The sequence below is a fragment of the Brachycentrus maculatus genome, unplaced genomic scaffold, assembly GCF_059751285.1.
Source record: "Brachycentrus maculatus isolate JH-2025_06_01 unplaced genomic scaffold, ASM5975128v1 h1tg000322l, whole genome shotgun sequence".
NCBI classification, from domain to species: Eukaryota; Metazoa; Arthropoda; class Insecta; order Trichoptera; family Brachycentridae; genus Brachycentrus; species Brachycentrus maculatus.
Window position 1 is genome coordinate 730720 of NW_028281071.1, and position 21095 is coordinate 751814.

The 21095-nt window shown below is 34.4% G+C and overlaps 2 protein-coding genes across 3 annotated transcripts in view; one reads left to right on the top strand and one right to left on the bottom strand.

Moving 5' to 3' along the window:
- The first annotated feature begins 6112 nt into the window (after positions 1-6112).
- Positions 6113-14314, top strand: LOC148304402 (uncharacterized). Its single transcript, XM_088268369.1, has 8 exons — positions 6113-6443; positions 6847-7062; positions 7742-7927; positions 9496-9717; positions 10676-10806; positions 11781-11938; positions 13248-13397; positions 13511-14314. The coding sequence occupies exons 1-8, from the start codon at positions 6276-6278 to the stop codon at positions 13648-13650; spliced, it is 1371 nt and encodes a 456-aa protein (XP_088124495.1). The 5' UTR covers positions 6113-6275; the 3' UTR covers positions 13651-14314.
- Positions 14315-14873: 559 nt separating this feature from the next.
- Moe (moesin) overlaps positions 14874-21095 on the bottom strand; it is an 84252-nt gene continuing 78030 nt past the window's right edge. For both annotated transcript variants that reach the window (XM_088268368.1, XM_088268366.1), the window contains 6 exons: positions 20656-20916; positions 19514-19619; positions 19292-19426; positions 17879-18025; positions 16747-16950; positions 14874-16111 (listed from right to left, as the gene is read on the bottom strand). In XM_088268368.1, coding sequence (XP_088124494.1) covers positions 15947-16111; positions 16747-16950; positions 17879-18025; positions 19292-19426; positions 19514-19619; positions 20656-20916 — 1018 coding nt within the window. In that variant the 3' untranslated portion in view covers positions 14874-15946. The remainder of the gene's footprint in view (positions 16112-16746; positions 16951-17878; positions 18026-19291; positions 19427-19513; positions 19620-20655; positions 20917-21095) is intronic.

A 21095-nucleotide genomic window follows, 5' to 3' on the forward strand; every position in this document is an offset into this window, starting at 1 on the left:
AGTTATCTACACTACATAGTTAACGCTATTGTAGCACCTCAGTAGTGATAATAATAACCAATTATTTTTATCCGTGCTTTTGTCTGGGAAAATATTTATAATCCTTATTTATATTATCAATTTTTGCATTTCAGAAAACAAAAATTACATTTGTTTAGTTAAAGATTTAAAAATATTTATGTTCTTTAAACAAAACAAATATTTTAAATCAATACTATGTTCAGGTAAACCCAAGTGGCTTGTGTTTGAAAAAAGGAATCAAATTGTGGCGGAGTGGGAATCGATCCTTGAAACAGCCACTGAACCGTAACCCAAATGAATCTCCCCCTCTTCATATCTCTATATTTTATATCATAATCTCAGATTTCATTAACGGGGACCCTTCACAATAGACATCAGAAGCCTTCTCTGGCACTGTCTACTTGTAGAATAGACTATATGTAGGACTCATTAGCGGAGGTATTACTGTATATTAATATAATACTAGATGTTGACTATCTCTTCAATATTCTCTCTTCATTCTTGAAAAGTAAATAACTCGTTTTACGTAGATCACATAGCTCATAATCTTAGTTTTCCTACCTGAGTAGATAATGATAGCTCCACAGTTATGAAATCGTTTAAAGGCAGTACATAATAAACATAGATTCCATAGTAAACATAGTATTTCAGAAAATGTAAGATGTATAACTGAAATCTGGTAGATTCATTTGTTACTTAAATCCCTTTGTATAATGTATCTAATGTAAATGTATACGTACGGAGCAGGTAGTAAAATAAGTTAACTTACATTTAAAATAATGATTAATATATTTTTTACATGATTCTTTTATTTACATTTAAATAATTGAGTGATTTGAAATATATTTCGATATGTTTATAGAAATATACATTGATTATTATGATCATATTCTGTATAATATCTTGTATCTATTATAAAACAGCAGTTTTACATAATAACTATGATGATACTTGGGTATTTACTATGCTGTCATATAAATATAACACGCATGTCAAAAGATGTTTTTAGATAAAAAGATTTAAACATTGATGAGGGTTCTTATTTAATTGAGGGTCCGTAATTACAAATATAAACTTTGTTTTGGCTGCAAGTACATAATTGTTATTTGGGAAATCACTGAAACTTTATCATACTATGCCATGGACCTATTCTATGCAAATGTGCGTATTTAGTATTTTGACACCTGTGACTGTGGGGCGGGAAAAATCTGAAAACATTTATTCAAATACCTATGTAAAATCTAGTAATATCTACATAAAAATGTTTCAAAAGAACAGAAGATATTTTTGCATTTTCAACAAATTATTTGTTAAAAAAAAAGAAACTAGTCAACGGTGCTGCTGCCAAATTTGAACATTCACGCTTTTAACTTTTCTGAGATGGTGTATGATGTGATTTCAATCATGGAAAGACTTGTGATTAATACAATACTCTTAATAGTTTATACATAATAGGTACACATAAAACACATGTTTAATTAGTAGGTACCAAAAAAAATGCAAATGGTTAGTAAACAATGTTTTTTGTCAGTAAATATTTACTTTTTGTAAGCAACTTAAGATAGGTGAATGGTTTCATATAAATATTGACTGTTTTATATTTAAATTCCTGACCATTTATAATACTTACTGATATATTACTAACTTATCTTTTTATTTGATAAAAAAATATATTTATGTTTATATTTACACTTACTTTGAAAAGGTATTTTGTCATCTATATTTCAAAAACTTATTTTGCCTATTTTACGCTGACTTGCGTTTGCACCTATTTATTATATAAAGTGAATAAGAAATCAATCTGCATCTAAATGTTTTAAAGAAGTACAAGTTTATATCTATTATATTCCTCTTAAAAATATTTAGATGCTTATACACTCAGACCTCGCTTTGCATCTTTTCACTTAGCGTTTTTTCGAAGTTGCGTCGTTACTGAATTAAGACTTATTTTCACTGTGCATCTTTGTTTTTTCGAATTGCGTTGTTTTTTTTAAAATTATTATTCAGAGAATCTTTTTAAAATTTTCTAAAAGGTAATTTCCCGTTTTGTAAATTTAAATTTTGTTTGGATTTCGGGGAATCGACATAGAGAAATTGACATAAATAAATTGTTAGCATCTCATAACCAAGAAATGTCTGACGAGGAATTGATACAACTGGATTTTGAAATCGCTAACAAAGAAGACAGCTCGCTAGATGTAAGTAAGCGTCAAAATTTAACATCACAGCATATTTCTAAAGCAATCAATCTAATTGACGAAGCACTGGAGATCTTTTCAAAAATCGATCCTGATAGCGAAAGGAGTGCAAAAGTTTCTCGTGCGGTAGCAAATGATATTAATTGTTACAAGGAACTTTATCTCAACATAAAAAACAAGCTGTTCAGCAAATTTTGGACAATTTTTTTGAAAAAAAAGAGATTTCAATGGCTGCAAACTCGTCTTCAGAATATGAACACATAATTTTATAATTTATATATTTTTTGTATAAATTTTTTAAATTTTTATTGAATTTCTAGTCTTTTTATGTTTTTAAATGAATTATTAAAGTTCTACTTTTGTTTTGTTAGGTAAATATTCTTCTTTTTTTAACATTTAAGGACTGAATGAAAAATATGGTAACCTATCTTTGATGTTTATATGATTTCCAATGGAAAATAGCAATTCACTTTGCGTCGTTTCAATTTGCTTCGCGATATTTTGGAACGTATCTACGGCGCAAAGTGAGGTCTTAGTGTATTCCTTTATAATAATGAATAGGTCCAAGCCTAAATCACTGTTAAATTAACAAACCGAGATCGAATGATAGATGTAGATTTAAGGAATGATTTACCATTTAAAAAAATATGTCCTTATTAATAAAAAAAGTATTTTATCCTAGCATTGTACTTAAACATTACACATTTGAAAATATGTTTGTGATACGTAGTAGGCCTAATAATGTGACAACGGATTTATTTTTTATTATTGCTGTTCGTTGGAAAAGGCCATAAGAATAACATTTAACCATTTGGAGATTTAGTAACACAAGACTATTTTAGAGATATTATCTTGTTAGTTATAGTAACCACAGTACATAATATTAACATATCTTCTAGCCCTTTATAACATTATATTCATATTATGCATAGAAAATGTTCTTCCATTAATTTGTAGAATTAATGATTTGTATTTTAAATAAGCATGTGACCAAATTTTCTGATTTTTATTCAAATGTCTGTTACATTATTTCAAAAGTATGTTTTTGTATTTGCTAAAACTACATGTTTTTTCTTCACTTCTAGTCTCTTCAATTTCTCCTTAAAAACAAATATAGTAGTATCCCGACAAAGCAGTGAAGACTTTCTAATATTTATTTTTTCCCATTTATCGGATCAAAAGTAACTGGAGATTAATTTGTTTAAACGAGATTGTCAATGTTTTCATGAATGTTCCTCTTTGAGTCAGACTGTGGTCCCATAGTTAGTGTCAGTGTCTGAGTCAGATTTTTTATGTTTAAACCTTCTCTGCCACACCTTGATTCCTATTTTCAAAAAACAGCCGAGCAGGCTTACCCGAAAATATTATTGAATTGAAACATTTGTAAATATTATAATACAAATGTGATATTTATTTAAAAAAATAAATGTATTTTATCCAACAAACTCATAATCACAGAGGCAATTGAAATTATTAAAATTTTAGTTTGATGACAAAATATTGTAATTGTGATTTTATTAATCTTCTTTTTGGATTACCATAGCGTTGCACTTTAAGTGGAATCACAAAATGATATGAACTCTTGCAAAATATTGACGCATCAAACGAACATTCCACAATCATACTTCAATTAAAAGCTTAATCATGGAAACAAATTAACAATCTCGGACTCACCGTGCCCAGAATTATAACCAGTGTAATTTTTACAGCCTATTATATGTTATAATAGAAAAATGATCAAATGGCCCTCGTTTTCTTTGAGATGTTTTTTTTTAATTCTCTAAATATTATGTGTCTTTATTACATCAACTCCTGAATTTCATATGATCAAAGTAAATAAAAATGGTATTCAGGAGCCACCAAGTATTGCAACAAAAATGAGAATATGTTGATAAATATAATCATTAGTTCTAGATTGATTAGGTATAATTGATGAACATGAAAATGTTGTACATTCATGTGAATCTTGGAAAACAGTTGTGAAAAATTATTTCTAGTTTATTACGTAACGGTTGTATGTAATAATATGTATCCCTTTTGTAGGTGGCACTTAGCAGTGCCTTCTATATTGTGCAAACCATGACATAATTTTAGCAGCATTGAATTAGCTGTTTTCAGTAAATTCATTCATCAGCGTGGTATATTACTAGATGCGAAACCAAGCACTTGTAAATGTTTATATTTTATGACGATTATTGTCTCGAATTATATTGTCTGACTCACAAAATATTACTAAGACTGACTGAAACAGTATACGGTCCCGCTCCACCTACAACCCCCTGTGAATCGAACACTTATTTTGTACAAGATTTTCTTTGATATTTCAACATAGATGAAAAAATCTATTGAGATCAGAATATGGAAGTCTGGGTTTTTACAGGGCTTGCGAACTGTCATTGGCTGGTTCAAGTGATCGTTTATTTTCTTATTGAGTGTCATCTGTTTGTAAAATTTCTCAATGATTTATCATTACTTTTTTACGAAATTTAACATTTTTACATACCACAAAAAGACACTCACCAAACCAAAAAAAATAGTCCATGAGATAATAATATTCCCAAAATTTTCAGTAAACTGTTGAGATTTATATACCCAACTGGATCATACCAATTCAATGAAAAAAAAATTAAATCAAAAACAGAAAATATACTATGCATGTATTTCTTTCTCTTTCTAGGACATTACACATATCTGAGCAACTAACTTTAAATAAAATTAAAACATTTCTCTCGCCATAGCTCTTTAGGTAGTTACTAGAGCCCAATTCCAATACTAAACGACAAACCTAAAAAAATGTCCAATTGACATAGATTTGAGTCCAATTGTAACATTAACTACTACTATTGCATGCCTGAAATTAACAACAAAAAACCTAGTACACTTATTTATTTAGCCGATTAACACTTTTACTATTATTTTTTGACATCTCATCAAAGATGAAGAAGAATATGGAAGTCTGGGCATTTACGGGGCTTACGACCGTCATAGGCTGGTTTAAGTGATCACTTTACACACGTGTAACATTCACCAATTCTACCCATTAATAAATGCCCAGACTTCCATATTCTTCTTCATCTTTGATGAGATGTCAAAAAATAATATGAAAATAACTCCTGTAATTGGAGATAATCCAGATTTTGTGAACAAGTATTTGGACACACTCAAAATGTTGTAAACACTTTTACTCATCAACTTCTTAATCTTCAGACTAATGAACAATATTACTACAATTTTTATATGAATACCCAACGCACAAAAGCAAACAGGAAGAATATAATATAATCCATTCTTGATGTTTTAAAATAAGTTCATAATATTGTGACTTGTTTGTGTTATTGACTAGATATTACTTTAAAAAAATACATAATCAAACACAAAAATATTGCGTGTATTTTTATACACAAATAAATGTTACCAAAATCATAGTCTAATCATTCAAATGTTTACATGTATGTAAAAAATCCATAGGGTTGTTTTCAGTGAATAAAAATAATTTTTATCCTTATTAAATCGTTTTAATTTGATTATTGTTTTAATTATTCTTTACTACCTTACTCATTTATTTGTGCAATTAATTTTGAAAATAATACGAGGGCGCTAAACGACTAATTTTTAAAATTTCTTTCCAATACTGTTTATTCGAAAAGGGCGGTTCAACATTTCATGTGCCATCAGATACCCTAAGCTTAAGCTTAAGTTAACTTAAGGATTTGTCATTAGAAATTTTTCGCTACCCTTGTCTTTTCCATGTAACTTAAGAAAAGTAGAAAGAGACCGAACCGATCAGGTCAAAAAGAGATGAAGCGTATTTCGTAGTGCGCCATCTTTTTCTAACACGCATATGTAACGCTACAATTCGTATGTCAGAGCTTGTGACCTATGTTGTGTCCAATCTTCTCAATCTGGGTTCTCCTCCCTATTCTCGGTCGGTAAAGTAGCGCTTTTCGATAAATCAGATAAAGAAATTCGGCAAGGTAAAACAGGCAGCGTGGCTGTGCAGAGTGCAGGGATCTGCATTTTCGTTTTGTATCATAAATTCTCGGTTACCAATTTACTATGAAAACCTACGGCCGAAAAAAGGCGGACGACGATAATGACGTGATTGTCAATTTGGACGAGCTCTGTCGGCTTTGCCTGGCGAAAGATGAACAACTCGTCCCGATATTCAACGATGACGAGCCCATTCCATTACCGATTCGTATTATGGCATGCGTTTCATTGGAGGTAACGATTTCCCAATTATTATTATATATTTTTTATTATGATTTTAGGGTTATGTTTTGCGTTGCGTTATCAATACTATAAAATAATAGTTTACCAGAACACTTACTGCCATCGATTTATTTTAAAACGCAGTAAATATATCATCGCTTATGGAACAAGGATAAATTCATTTCATATTATCCAATATTTTGTTGATAAGAGTTTTCTATCACGATAGATAAAACATTTAAAGCAAAAATGAAAAACTTTTTTCTGCATTAAAATAAACGAGTAAAATTCTTTTAAAATTTATCTTACGATTGCTTGTCTACGATTTTACACAACCATGGAAAAATATAAATATATATATATATATGTATATCAAATGAAAAAAAAATCTACATAGATAAAATTGGATTCTCAGGTTGTTGAAGACGATGGTCTTCCCAACATGATCTGCCACCCCTGCCGGTACCAGCTGGAGAAGTACCACGGCTTCCGGAAGAAGTGCGAGAGCTCCGACCTGAAACTGCGGAAACACCTTCGACTCCTGACAGGCTCTTCCAAGAGTGGAGACGAGTCGGATCAGACCAATCCCGCCAACTTTCAAGTCATTGGATCCAGTGTAACATTTGTTATCGTAAGCATATTTTGTTTGTGACTTACGACGGAATAAATCAACTGATTCGAAAAATCTAATTATTTGTAATTGAGTAATACAGTGGAACCTCTTATAACGAGCATAATTCATTCCGGAATCTTACTCCTTAAGTGAAACACTCACAAGTGAATGTTGTGAAAAAGGGACTTGCACTTTCTATGTAACTCATGCGAAATGTCTCTCGTTAAGGGAGCAACTTTTTCACATATTTTTTTTGCTCGTTATTCAAATTACTCGTTATGAGAGGTTCCACTGTACTAAAAAATTAAATTAGTTATTTGATTGTCCGCCTCCGTAGTGTAATGGTCAGCACGCTCGGCTACCGTTCTGGAGGTCCCGGGTTCGATTCCCAAGGGGGGTAAAATAAATATAAGTGATTTTTTCACTGTAATATTTATTCAATATTACCATGGACTGGTACCTGAAGCGGAGGGCTGATCACCTTTCCTTCATGTGTAAACGATTAAGATAACACTGCGTTAATATGACACAGTGCCCTATGCACCATTGGGGTGCGGATAAGGGTTTTATTATTATTATTATTATTATTTGATTATTGAGTCAAGACTAATGTCATAATACTCTCATAAAAAAGTCCATCTGTTGAAAGACAAAAAAAAGGTATTAATATTTTTCCTTTATCATCCCAAAAAACCAGCCCGAAGAAGGCGAGATGGAAGTAGATGGTGAAGAAGAGGGTGAAGGTGAGGAAGGGAGTCAGGAGGAGAATCCGGAGGAGGGAGGCATCAGCCTGCCGCAGGGGAGTACCACAGTAGATTCCCGAAACCACTGCACGCTCAAGAAGGAAATTGTAGAGGAACAGGATGAGCAGGATGAAAAAGAAGTGAGGATTCCCCAATTTACTTATTTGACTGAATAAAAATAAAAAACTAATTTACATATTGGTATGGCACCTCCAGACACAAAATTTGCAAGTAAAGTTTATCTTCAAGATTCCAAAATGATTTTGCCACTCCAAAATGTAATACTAAACAATTTGAACAAAACTTCAAATATTTGGGAATTAAATACTTCAATAAACTCCCTAAAAAAATATTAAAAAATCGAAATTCAAAAAATTTATACCCATTACATGTAAATCTTGAAAAAAATATATAAAAGAAAAGAAAAAGACTATTATACCATTAATCAAATAAAACAATAAACCTTGAGTGTAAGTCCCTCTCCAAGCACAAGAGCTCAGACTCTTTTTTGGAGAGGCACAGCAAAACTAAAATTATTAGTTTGCCATACGTATAAATGTATAGAAACTGTATTAAATTGTTTTAAAAATTGTAACTTTATTAAATAAACAATTTTTTTTTCAAAAAAGTTATGGACTCTTCAAAACTGTTGCTTATTCAAATTTAAATTTCACCTATAACAACAATTTCGTAGATAACAATCACACATTCGACAATAATGTTGAAATCCTAAAAATTATCAATATGAAAAGTCATAAATCGCAACATTTTGAAACAATAGAAATTCACAAAAATATAAAAAAGAATAAATCCAAATTTAATAATGGCTTTGGGAACTTACTTAAGTTCATATGAGTATCAATCAATATAACGCTGCATCAATACGATGCAGTGCCCTATGCGCTTTTGAGTGCAGATAAGGGTTCAATATTTTTTTAAAATTGTATGATTAAATGTAACTTTGTTTTAAAATCACTATAAATATTTTATTATAACTTAATTATGATGTCTACCAGTTTCGGAGCATACCGCTTCTTTTTCAAGTATTAATCAGTCTTAAAAAATAAGTTGTGAGCTTCGAAACCGGTAGACATTACTATTAAGTTTTAATAAAATATTTATAGTGATTTTAATACAAAGTTAAATTTAATTATAAAATGGAAAATCTCAAAATTATTGCTTCAATTATAAATTTAAAAAAAATATTATTTAATAAAAAGCCTCATCAATCTGTGAGTCTGGGGAGACCATCGAAACCTCTGAATATTGGTTATTTACAGTCAATATGTCGCTCACTCCTTTCAAAAACGTCATATTTAAAAAATTGTCAATTTTCAGTTGTGCATATTTTCGGAATGCCCAGAAAATGTACTATATCCCAGCAAAAGAGACATATTTTAAACTTAATATTTACCCACTACAGGGCAGAAAGTGTTGTTTTTGCATTTTGAAGAAAATGTATTGTTTAATAATTTTTTTAAATGCACTTAATATTTTTCTGATGGAGAAAAAACAATCAGGTTTTACCTAAAAAGATCTGTTGCACAGTAAAAAGTTCAATAAGTGGCTTGATATTTATTTTTAATACATTTTATTATATTTTCAAACTTTAAAAACGATCTCCTGAAAAATCTAGTTTTTTGATGTATGACGTTGTTGAAAGGAGTGAGCGATGTATAATACAATAGTTGGATTTATTTGTCTTCAGGATGAACAAGTGGAAGGTTTGGAATTGGAGGCCGTGGCGGCTGCGGTGCGTGCGTCGCTAGCGGACGGGGAGGGGGAGGGCAGCGCGGGAGCGGAGGGGGGGGCGGAGGACTCGCTGAGCGTGCGCTTGCTGCCCGCGTCCACGGGCCGCGCCACGCACGTCGAGGTCACCACCGAGGACGGCTCCGTCCTGCTGATGGAGCTTACCACCGAGGACCAGGAGGTCATGTTTCCTAACTTATCTCCTCATTCATATTTATATACGTGTTGTGTAGGGTGAGCCATGGTTAAGGCTGAGATCTCGAACGCTTGGGGCTAGATGTCTTCCTGCGCTCAATATATATATATTTTTCTAATAAATATTGGAACTAACTTTTTTTGGGAAATAAATCGTGGGTATACTGGCAAAAAACGTTACTCACGTTATATTAAAAAAAAAATTATAACCTTTCAATAACGTTCTTTTCTAAATCATATATTTTTAAAAGAAAACATATTAATATCAATCAAAAAAAGGTGTTTAAAGCAAAAATTCAATTACCGTAGAACCGGGCTCTTGAACTTTGATGTGTTACTTGAGCCCGGTATAAAAAATAAAAATAAAATCTGTATTTGGTCTACAATAATGAACATATCGACAACATTCATTGTTTCCCTGACAGGTGACACTTATTGTCACGATACTTCCATCGATACCACAATCTCAATTTTTTTTTTGTACTGGTCTCAAGTAACACATCAAAGTTCAAGTAGCCCCGTTCTACGATACCTCAAATGTTTCCCGGGATTAAAGAAAATTAAGTTGCAATTTATTGTACATTGAGCCTTAAGTGAAAAATCAAAAGGTTCTTATTTCTCAGTCTGGTTTTATTTTTCGTAAATAACTTTTGCACCATGGGAAGGTGCCGGTTCGATACCCGGTTATAACCCATGCAGTCCATAAATTAGTGACTGATATCAACGCTCACTTCTGTCAATCCTGGTTTCCTAGGAGTACTTACATATCTCCTAATTCCGGTCCTGTATCAGGTAAGTGCCTGTTTTAGAAGGTAGATGGCTTGACAATCTGAATTTGATTTGTTTTATGGTTTTAAAATTTTATTAGTAAAATGACAAAATTTTGTGTGTATCTTGAATAACTTGACTCCAGGTTTTGATTGTAAGTTTTCTTTTGGAAATAGGCTCCTGTAGAAGATAATTCCAGAGATGCAAATGGAGAACTAAAGGTCCTACAGTGCTCCCAGTGCCCAAAGTCATTTGCCCGCATCGTCCAACTACGCAGACATTACTCTGTGCATTCTCAACAAAGAGGGTGAGCATTCTCTGTAATTTTTTATCTGCTTTATGTAATCCACTCCGTGAATACATCCTAGCTAGGTTTAAGGGAGACAAAATTCTGTTTGTCACTGATATTTTGGAATGAACTTTATTTCTTTTTGGCGAGGCTTAGTAAATTCATGACAACCTGTATTGTCAATATTATATAGCTTTAACCACTCTAACATAGTATAAATTATTTTACTATTTCCATTTAAAAAAAATCATCATCCGCCTGGCTACAGCGGGCAGTATTAGGTTACAGTATTATGTACAACCCTTTTCGACCCTCATATGCATCCAGTGGTTCACAGGGCACCGTATTATAAGACACAGTGTTACCTTTATCATTAATTACATGTTCGCCTACGTGGTGTAATGGTTAGCCTGTTTAGCTACTGTGCTGGAGGTCCCAAGTTCGATTACCAGGGGGTTCAAAATAAATATGAGTAATTTTCACTCTCATTTATTTACTATTGCACTAAACTGGTACAAGAAGCGCAGAGCTGATCACCTTGCCTTCATGCAATTAACGATTAAGATAACACTGTGTTGCTATGATGCAGTGCCCTATGCACCATTGGGTGCGGATAAGGGTAAAAAAAAAACATGGAAGCATAGTAATCAATCCTGCACTTCAGATACAAATTCAAATAAGTAATAAAAGTAAGGAAATGAGTGTTTGATAATGTCTTAATAGGACGAAACACGTCACATATTATCATATATATGTAAGTAAAAGTAGAATTCAATCCAATAACCGTGTTTAATTTTGGATATATTACCCAACAATTCAAAATGGAATTCTACCAACTGTCTGCAGTTACAATAAATAAATTAAGGAAATCACTTTATTATGTAATCAAATATAGGACCTTATACACGGAAGCCAAAGACGCTAATCACCATACTATGGAGACAAAATATTAGTATCCATATTATTGTATTGAACTTATCTTTTACACACAGGATGACGTGCGGAGAGTGTGAGAAGTGGTTCCCCTCCCGCTCGGCGCTCACGAGGCACGAGCGCATCCACACGGGGGAGAAGCCATTCCAGTGCGGAGTCTGCCAGAGGAGCTTCGCGCAGAAGGAGATCCTCTACAGGCACTTTCTCATACACTCCGGTGAGTCTAAACTTCACTACTGTTGAGATCCGAGCACAAGAGCCCAGTCTCTTTATTGGAGAGAACTGCGTTTTTAAATTCAAGATTATAAGTAGAAATATTTAGAAAATTAATTGGAATTATAAAAAAACTTTTGTAACCATATTAAATAATAAAAAATAAAAATAAAGTACTACCAATTGAAGGACTAATCAATGAGAGTGTAAATATTGAATTAACAGAATATTTTTTATGAAAAAAAATATATATCTTATACATATATGTATAGGTTGTTTTTTAGAAGTTTTGTTTTTAAACTGGCAAAATTATTTGTACCGACTGTCAATTTGATAATTGACAATCGATTTGTAGTCAGTACGTTTTGCCATTTCACCATGAATAGACTGAATGACTGTTATGCGTGTCATAGGTTCAGTGAATGGGCCAAAAACAATATTCAGCTTGAACCTCTTTTGCCATTTCACCGTGAATAGACTGAATGACTGTTATGCGTGTCATAGGTTTGGTGAATGGGCCAAAAACTATTTTCAGCTTGAACCTCTTTTTCAACGCAAAATTTTGTTGACCGATGAGTTACATTTTTGGTTAAATGGCTTTGTTGTAAGCAGAATTGCCAAATTTGGAGTGGAGAAACCCCAAAAGCCTTTGTCGAGACGCCCTTACATCTATTAAAAGTCACTGTTGGTGTGCTTTATGGGCAGGTGGAATCATTGGCCCATATTTTTTTAAAGATAATGCCAGCCAGAATGTTACGGTCAATGGAGAGCGCTACAGAACCATGATTACTGACTTCTTCGTACCTCAGTTGAATGGCATTGATGTGACAGAGCTGTGCTTATTAAAATAACTTGCTAGGTTAGTTAGCGTCATATATTTATTCTTCAGGGTGAAGAGTCAAAGTTACCTAAAGATTTATTTTTAAATCATTGACCGAGGATTAATTTTTTTTCCACCAAGGCAAGCCAGTATTGGTAATATTTTGGACTGTGATCAACAGAATGTAATTCAGTATTATGCAACATAAATTAGAATCCTAAAATATGAAAATTTGAAAATGTGGCACTCAAAAAAGTGATCTAAGGCGTAGATGTTCGGGAAATTCATAAAAGTGAAAATATCTCGAAAACTAAGGCACTTTTACTGAGGTCATATTTTCATTTCTTAGCGAGTCATAAGCAGGCCCAACACCCCTTTAAAGGGATACGTTGGATTATGGGACATCCTGTATATGCTGAATTTACACAATATATCAAGTGTACACTTAAACCCACTGATAACTAAAAGACTAATTTTTAAAATCTTTTATTAGTTTCGAAGCCATTCAACTGCCCAATGTGTGAGAAAGGATTCACACAAAGAGAAGCTCTGCGAACACATCAACTCACCCACATAGACCCTCGACCGCCTCTACAGCTGCACCGCTGTAACCTGTGCACCAAGATCTTCTGTCATGCATCTGGTAAGTTTTCAATATATGACATAACCCGATTGATTATTTCCGCCATTGCGATCAGTTGTTACATTTACACCGCACTTCATTAGTTGTTATGATGTTTTTTTGTACTTTTCCAGGGTTAAGTCGTCACCTGGTGACTCACACTGGCCGCAGCTACAAGTGCGCAGACTGTGACAAAGCGTTTAATGACAAGAGCTCACTCCGAAGGCATCATCGGATCACCGGACACCAGCAGAATCCTACCACCAGCAGTTAAACTGCCATCTAATCCTTTAGTCATAATAGATTAACGTTTACAAGACAATATTTCTATATAAACCTGCCTCACGCGCTAACATATCATATCATTGTTGTAAAGTTTTAACCTTGCTTGTTACACAAACCAGAAATGGTATGAAACGCAGCTTGGTACCAAAAATTTGTACTATTTGTTTTAAATAGAAAATATTGTGTCCACTGGTTCTTAAAAAGAATGTGAAAAACAAAGAGACTTAGTCTAGAACATTCTTTAGGCTGAAAATGGCATTTGGTTGCCCAATAAGAAGAAAAAACATACCCTTTTTTTTTAGTTAAAGTTGAAGATTAGTAAGATGTTAATAGATCCAGTGGGCTTTAATTTTAAATTAAAAGGTTCCATATTACTTTATATTATATTAATAATGGCAATATATTTTTAGTAAATTAGAATTTTTATAAATCAAATTATTTTACACATGTACAAATTAACATTGATTTTTTAATAGTCATGTTAAACGAAACTATGTCATTTAATTTAAAATAAGATACCAGTTAAAAATAATTTTGATAGTTAATTTTATGACAAAAATGTTTATAATCTCTTTAATTATAAATACTAAAAAAAACTTGGATTCTGAAAATTCACCAAAAAGTCTTGAAAATATATATTTTTGGGAGCTGGACAATCTTCTTTTTGGATTTTTTTTTGTGAAAGTATCTATAAGATCTTGAGAAAACAAGGCAACCCAAGATTAGCATTGTTTTGAGTGCAATAAATTAAGGCAAATTTTTTGACACCATTAACTCCCCTTTTAAAATTAAATTCAATATGAAAATGAATTTACAGATATGTAAGTATGGCTTCATTTGTATTGTAGAAAATGTTTAAATGTAATATTTTTCCTAATAAACCAAATAATACACTTGCTGATATTTTTATGGGCTTGTTAAAGAGTTGGTATGTAGTTCATGTATACCATAGCAATACTGCTGCTCTCAAAATCTTACGGTTTTATAGTGAATATTAATAAATTATAGTTTTTTTTCTTATGGGTGCAATGCAAGGTCATACGGATCATGAGAATCTACAAACATCTAGCTTTCTAGTGACTTTTCACTAAATAATATGGAAAAAGTGTATTCTACTCTTTGGGATTATGGATATTTTAAGATTTTACATTTTCATATCATTCGGGCTGGAGTTATAAATGTAAAAAGGTTTGCGAAATGAAAACAACTAAGCATTTTATAATATTTTTTTATTGGAAAATAATTTCCTTCCTAAAGTGAAAAGGCAACATGGTATATAGAATAAAGTAGAAAAGGTTAAGAGGCTCTATGAATAGTGCTTTACATAGTCCTATGGTTTATTTACAGCTCTTTGCGAGGGAAAGCACCCATAACAAGAAGACACCAAAGTGGTAAAACAACATAAACAGATGGAAAACTTAAGTTGGATGGCACTAAACATAAATTATAATAAGGCCGTTAATACCGATATAATACTAAGTGAAACAAAGATAGTAACTTGGAATGCCTTCAGAATAAATTAAATGACCATACTGGAAGTCCATCGGCGTCCGCCCGATATATTCCCCTGCGAGGGTTTCATAAAACTGTAACAATGTTAAAACAACAATAGAATATCATCCGGGCTAACTCTGGAACAATAATCTAATATTGGCAGCATAAGTGCGGAAAACATAACTAACAATGAGCGACTCCATCGCTAATTACAATTACTAGACATTACTGCTCTTTAAGGAAGGCCACATTCTTCTCATTCTTCTTCTCAGCCTTCCGCGAGGGACGTACATCGCTTACTTTTTATATAAAAATAAAACTGAAAATAATATAACAGTACAGACTTATTGCTACATGAAAAAGATATATCTTTTACTCTAAAAATAAAATTCTCTGGCCGTCACTCGACACTTTCCCGTTGTAATATTCCAATTTAGGCATCACCTGTATCTTCGTCGTATCAAAAATAACCTCGAATTACCTTGCCACGTTCCACAACAGGAAATCGCAAACTCACTCAGACACTTGCATCCGCCAACCGAGTCACTTTCTTACATAGATAATTTGTAGTTTTTTTAAAATATTTTTATATTAAGTAAAGGAAAACCTCCGGGATTAATATGACTGATTAAGTAGTTTGCGTCGCGATTGCAATACGATTTATACGGCCCCACTAATACTTTGAGAATAAGTGGTTAGGTTGTGTACCCGCATGTGGGTGTATAGGCCATTGAACATACTCGAGGAGGTGAGGGGAGTGGGTGGGGAGCTAGGGCGGGCGGAGTGGCGGGTTACATGTTCTCGAACTGGTCCACTCGTCTCTTGGTGTTCCCCTTTCGGATTTCCCGCAGAGTCTTGTACTTGTCCCTCCCCTGGCGGACATTCTCGCGATGGATTTTGTCCATGGCCGTCTCCTTGGTCTCGTCCCGGGACTGCGCCAAATCTTGTTTCAAGGCCTGGAAACCATTAATCAACATTGACAAAACCCTTTTACAAAATTTTGTGTCGGGTTGTGGATTAGTGTCGCGCGGACTCTTAAGTCAGAGTTTATCGGTTCGAACCCACTCTACCACAATTTGATACCTATTTTTAATAATGAGCCGCTTTGGCTCAGAGAAATAGTATGAAATTGAAATATATATGTGAATAATTAAAACATCTCAAATATTAAATGAAATATATGTGTGAATTGAAATTGAATGTATACAATATTAATTGAAATATATGTGTGTGAGTTGAAATTGAAATATATGTGTGAATGATTAAAACATCTCACATAATCAAATATTTCTCTTTACTTAAAAAAATAATAAAAATTACCTTGAGGGATTTTTTTTGGTAAAAGGTTTTGAAGCCTCTTACTTTTAGAGGCTTCTCTGCAGGTAGGATAGTAAGGATAGAGAAGGTAAATGTGAAAAACACATAAACAATTGAAATTGAACCGGACCAATTGAAATCAAATCTTTCTTGAATTTATTTTGCAATTAGCAGGAATCGAACCCGTGATGCCAATTTCGCAGTCAAGCATCTACCCAACTGTGTCACGGGTAGTTTCTACCTTCCACATTGTAATATTGTGGTGGAATGTTACCTTGAGCTGGTCGTGCAGGCGCTCGTTGCGCTCGGCGTGCGTGCGGCGGTCCTCCACGGGGTCCACCACGCTGTCCCCGGCCCCGAGCAGGTCCCCGCCGCCCCCGTTGGCCAGGTCCTCCTCCTCGCCCTCCCCCTCCTCCTCGCGCACGTGGTGGTGCGTCGGCGTGCTCGTGGCCGCCAGCAGCGCGGCCGCCACCTCCTCCTGCAACACCATACAATATTATATATGCAGGATAACTCATGACGAGAAATAATGTTGCCAATACAGCGGGACCTCTATAATGCTAATCAGAACACCTCTGTAATCTGAAAGTTCACTCATCCAGTCGAATGGTGAGCATCTTGTCCTCTGAGGATCTTTAATCTATCTTATGTATGTCTCCACTAGAATCAACATCACACACACGCCCTCTTACACACTTCACACATGCACATTCGCCCTCTCATAAATACGGGTTCATTTGCTAGATCAACACTAAATATTTTGTACCAATCTTTTTGTGTTTCTGTGGTTAACTTTAATTGGCTTTATTTAATGTACATTCTTTTAATGCCTTGTTTTATATATGTTGCTGTTGTTAACCCAAATAAATAAATCCCTTAAATACACGGCTGTCCAAACTCAAAACACAGTAAGGGACATTTTTTTGTAGTATGTTTTTTTTTTGCATTTTTGGACTAAGTAGATTCTACTTAGTCCAAAAATGCAAAAAAATGTCCCTTACTGTGTTTTAAGTTTGAACAGCCGTACATGCCTAGAATGGGCTGGCCAAGTGGATATTACTGTGCCGGAAAAGATGCTTTTACGTAAATTACGAAACAAAGATTTTTACTTGTTATTAAATAAATCTAGACCAACTAAAATATTTGATTTCTTTAAAAAAGTTGAATAAATTCATTTAAAATTTCGCAACACATATTTATTTTACGATACATTTCGCATAATTTTCAAAATGTTTACGGTGTTTGAAAATGATGCGGAATGCATCGAAACACGTCGCACAGTAGATTTTAAGAAATAGTGGTATTTACTGAGTAAAACATTAATTGAAAATGGATAGATTTTACCACAAAGTAACTGCCGAATCAATTAATGAAATTAAACAATATAAGTTGGTGAGTTTGGTTACCTGCTTGCGGCGAGCCTCCTCGACCTCGTCCTGCAGGCGCCGTGTCTCCGTGTCCTTGGCCTCGACTTCCTGCTGGATGCGCATCACCTCCTCCTGCTTGGACTGGATCTCGTCTTCCAACTTCTGTCTCTCTGCTGCTTCCATATTCTGCGCAATAACAGCCATTTCAATTAATCGGTAATTTGAATCAATTGAAGAAAAAATAAGTTATAAATAAAATCGTCCTTGTCTGCCTCCCTGGTGTAATGGTCAGCGTGTTTAGCTACCGCGCTGGAGGTCCCGGGTTTGATTCCCAGGGGAGGTGAAAATAAATATTAGTGATTTTACACTGTAATATTTATTTAATATTACCCTGAACTGGTTCCTGAAGCGCAAGAGTGATCACCTTGCCTTCATGTAAGTAATGATCAAGAAAACACTGCGTCAATTCGATGCAGTGCCCTATGCACCATTGGGTGCGGATAAGGGTTATAATTAAAATATTTAGTATTAATGAGTCTTAAAAAAGAAGCGGTTAGCTTCGAAACCGGTAGAGATTATAATTAATTTACAATAAAATATTTAGTGATTTTAAAACAAAGTTAAATTTTAATTATAAAATAGAAAATCACAAAGTTAGTGCTTCAAATAAATTATATTATAAAAAAATAAGATTGTTTATCACAATCAAGAATACTCGGTCACAAATATCTGATCAAACTTTCTGAACTGACATGCTACGCCAATCCACATTCTCTACAATTGTGACGCACTCGCTCGTAAAATAAGTCACATCCTTGGAGGACCCCAACTGGACTCCGAGAAGGTGAAGCTCCTACCACCAAGACAGGTCGCGAGTTACACGACTCACATAGGTCTTGGCAGTGAGCTGTAATACAGAGGGAGGTCACAATAGACCTAATATGGTCGCGGTGACATAAGGATGACATATTTTTTCCGCCTCCGTAGTGTAATGGTCAGCACGCTCGGCTACCGTTCTGAAGGTCCCGGGTTCGATTCCCAGGGGGGTTAAAATAAATATGAGTGATTTTTCACTGTAATATTTATTAGATATTACCCTGGACTGGTGTCTAAAGTGGAGGGCTGATCACCTTTCCAAACTAACCATCACGCCGTTTCTCCGCAGGGGTAGGCAGAGAGAATAGAACGCCACACCACTCTGTCTTTGCAAACATTCTTCGCCTCTTCCACGTTCATGCTCCTCATACATACCCTTTCCTTCCCGTGTTAACGATCAAGATAACACTGCGTTAATATGATGCAGTGCCCTATGCACCATTGGGTGCGGATAAGGGTTTGAAGAAGAAGACATAAGGGATGCAAGATCCCTTGACCTCAAAAAAAAAATTGACATGCTACGTATTAGGAAAACTGTGGCTTTATTATTTTCGATAAGGTTTCCTGGTGTGTTACCTTTGTGTCCTCGAGTCTCTTCATCATTGCCTGCAGCTCATTCTGCCTCTCCTCGAGTTCTTCCTTGGCGGCCTGGAGCTGTCGGAGCTGCTCCTCCAGCCGTCGGATAATGTCCTGAGCTTCTACCAAGTTGGCCTGAAACACAGAAACACCGTCAGTCAATCAACCGAGTGCCAATACAACCGATGCCGCTAGAAACTCAATCTGGTTTGCTAATAGTACCTGTGACCGTTCCATTTCTTCCTGTAGATTGCGGAGACGATCTTCATACTCCTGCTGTTTACGTTCCGCTCTCTCACGAGCGGCTATTTCCAATTGAAGTTTTTCTCTAGAAAAATAACAAACAAAACGTTAACACCAGAAGGATTCCAACTTCCTCCACTGTTTAAAAAAAATTATCTTTGTATGACTCAGTTATATATCAGTCATTGTGAAGTGCAGTTTTTTATTTGCAGTTATGTAATTTGTGATATTTTTAAAATTCAGTCCCTCGAATTTTGAATCGATCGACTTGTACTGTGACAGTGTGTCGCCTACTTTCAAAATCCGCCAGATCCATGAAGTCGATTTTACAAAAATTGCAAAATTCTCCTGGTAACATTTATGCTTAAAAGATTTGTCTATCATGATTTGATAAAATATTATGAAATAGAGAATTTTTTCATTGTTTTAGAAAATTATTCAGTATTGAAAAAAAAAACACGAGACAAACCGATAATGACGTCATCTTAATTTTTGACCTATCCTCACTCTCTGATTGGCCGATATGGGACAGAAGAAAAGTTCCATGAATGTAGCGGAATTTGAAATACAACGCTGTTTTTAAGTATTTTTTAGCAGGGTTTTCAATTTCAAGTATATAAATATTACAATAAAACCCACAACTGGCATTCCGATACAGTATTCATTTTAAAATCTTATAAAATTGGCTCTGGCGGATTTTGAAAGTAGGCGACACATTTATAGTAATAGCAAAAAAAGTTGTTTTGCAAGATAAAATGGAAACAATTTTCCAATTTCATTTCCTTGTTAATTGCTTTCTTCCATGTATACTACCTTGATCAATAGTGTCGGGTTGTGGTCTTGTGGTTAGTGTCGCTGACTCTCGAGTCAAAGTTTCTGGGCTCGAACCCACTTTACCATAATTTGATACTTATTTTCAATAATGACCCGATTAGGCTCACAGAAATAGTATGATACTAAAGTATTTTTGTAAATAATAAAAACACCAATATTTATCTATGATGCATAGTGCCCGATGCATCATTGAGTGCGGATAAGGGTTAGAAATGAGGCGTGAGAGAATGAAAAAAAAGTGATCTTTAGAATGCGATGAGTAAATAGTGATCTTTAGAATGAGATACCTCTGTTGCTGTTTGGCGACCTTCTCATCGCGGGCCTGCGCCTTCATCTGCTGCACGTCGATGGTGTCGGGCTTGCGGCGCCGCATGTAGAGCTCGTGGTTGCCCATGCACAGCGCGAGGATGCGCTTGTTGATACGCACGCGCGGCGCGAAGAACACAAAGTCGGGCGACTTCTTGTCTATGGGCTTTATAATGAACTTGCGCTCGCTGAATGATATGTTTCGGATCTCTGACCACGGGAAGCCGATCTTGGGGGTCAATCTGAAAAGTGAGAAAAATATTTAATTTAACCTGTTAACCGAGGAGTTAACTTTTTAATTACGCAACATACAACGGGCGCCAACTCTTTCACTAGGACGTGTCAGTACGTCACGCCCGGTGGACGTAAGTTCATATATTTTATTTATACTTAAAATATACGAAAAGACTATGAAATATAT

What these genes read in the sequence shown, in the direction of transcription:
- LOC148304402 (XM_088268369.1), top strand. Translation starts at nt 6,276, where the DNA reads ATGAAAACCTACGGCCGAAAAAAGGCGGACGACGATAATGACGTGATT. An exon ending in TGGCATGCGTTTCATTGGAG is followed by an intron (nt 6,444 to 6,846) that starts GTAACGATTTCC and finishes TTGGATTCTCAG; the next exon opens with GTTGTTGAAGACGATGGTCT. An exon ending in TTACCACCGAGGACCAGGAG is followed by an intron (nt 9,718 to 10,675) that starts GTCATGTTTCCT and finishes TTTTGGAAATAG; the next exon opens with GCTCCTGTAGAAGATAATTC.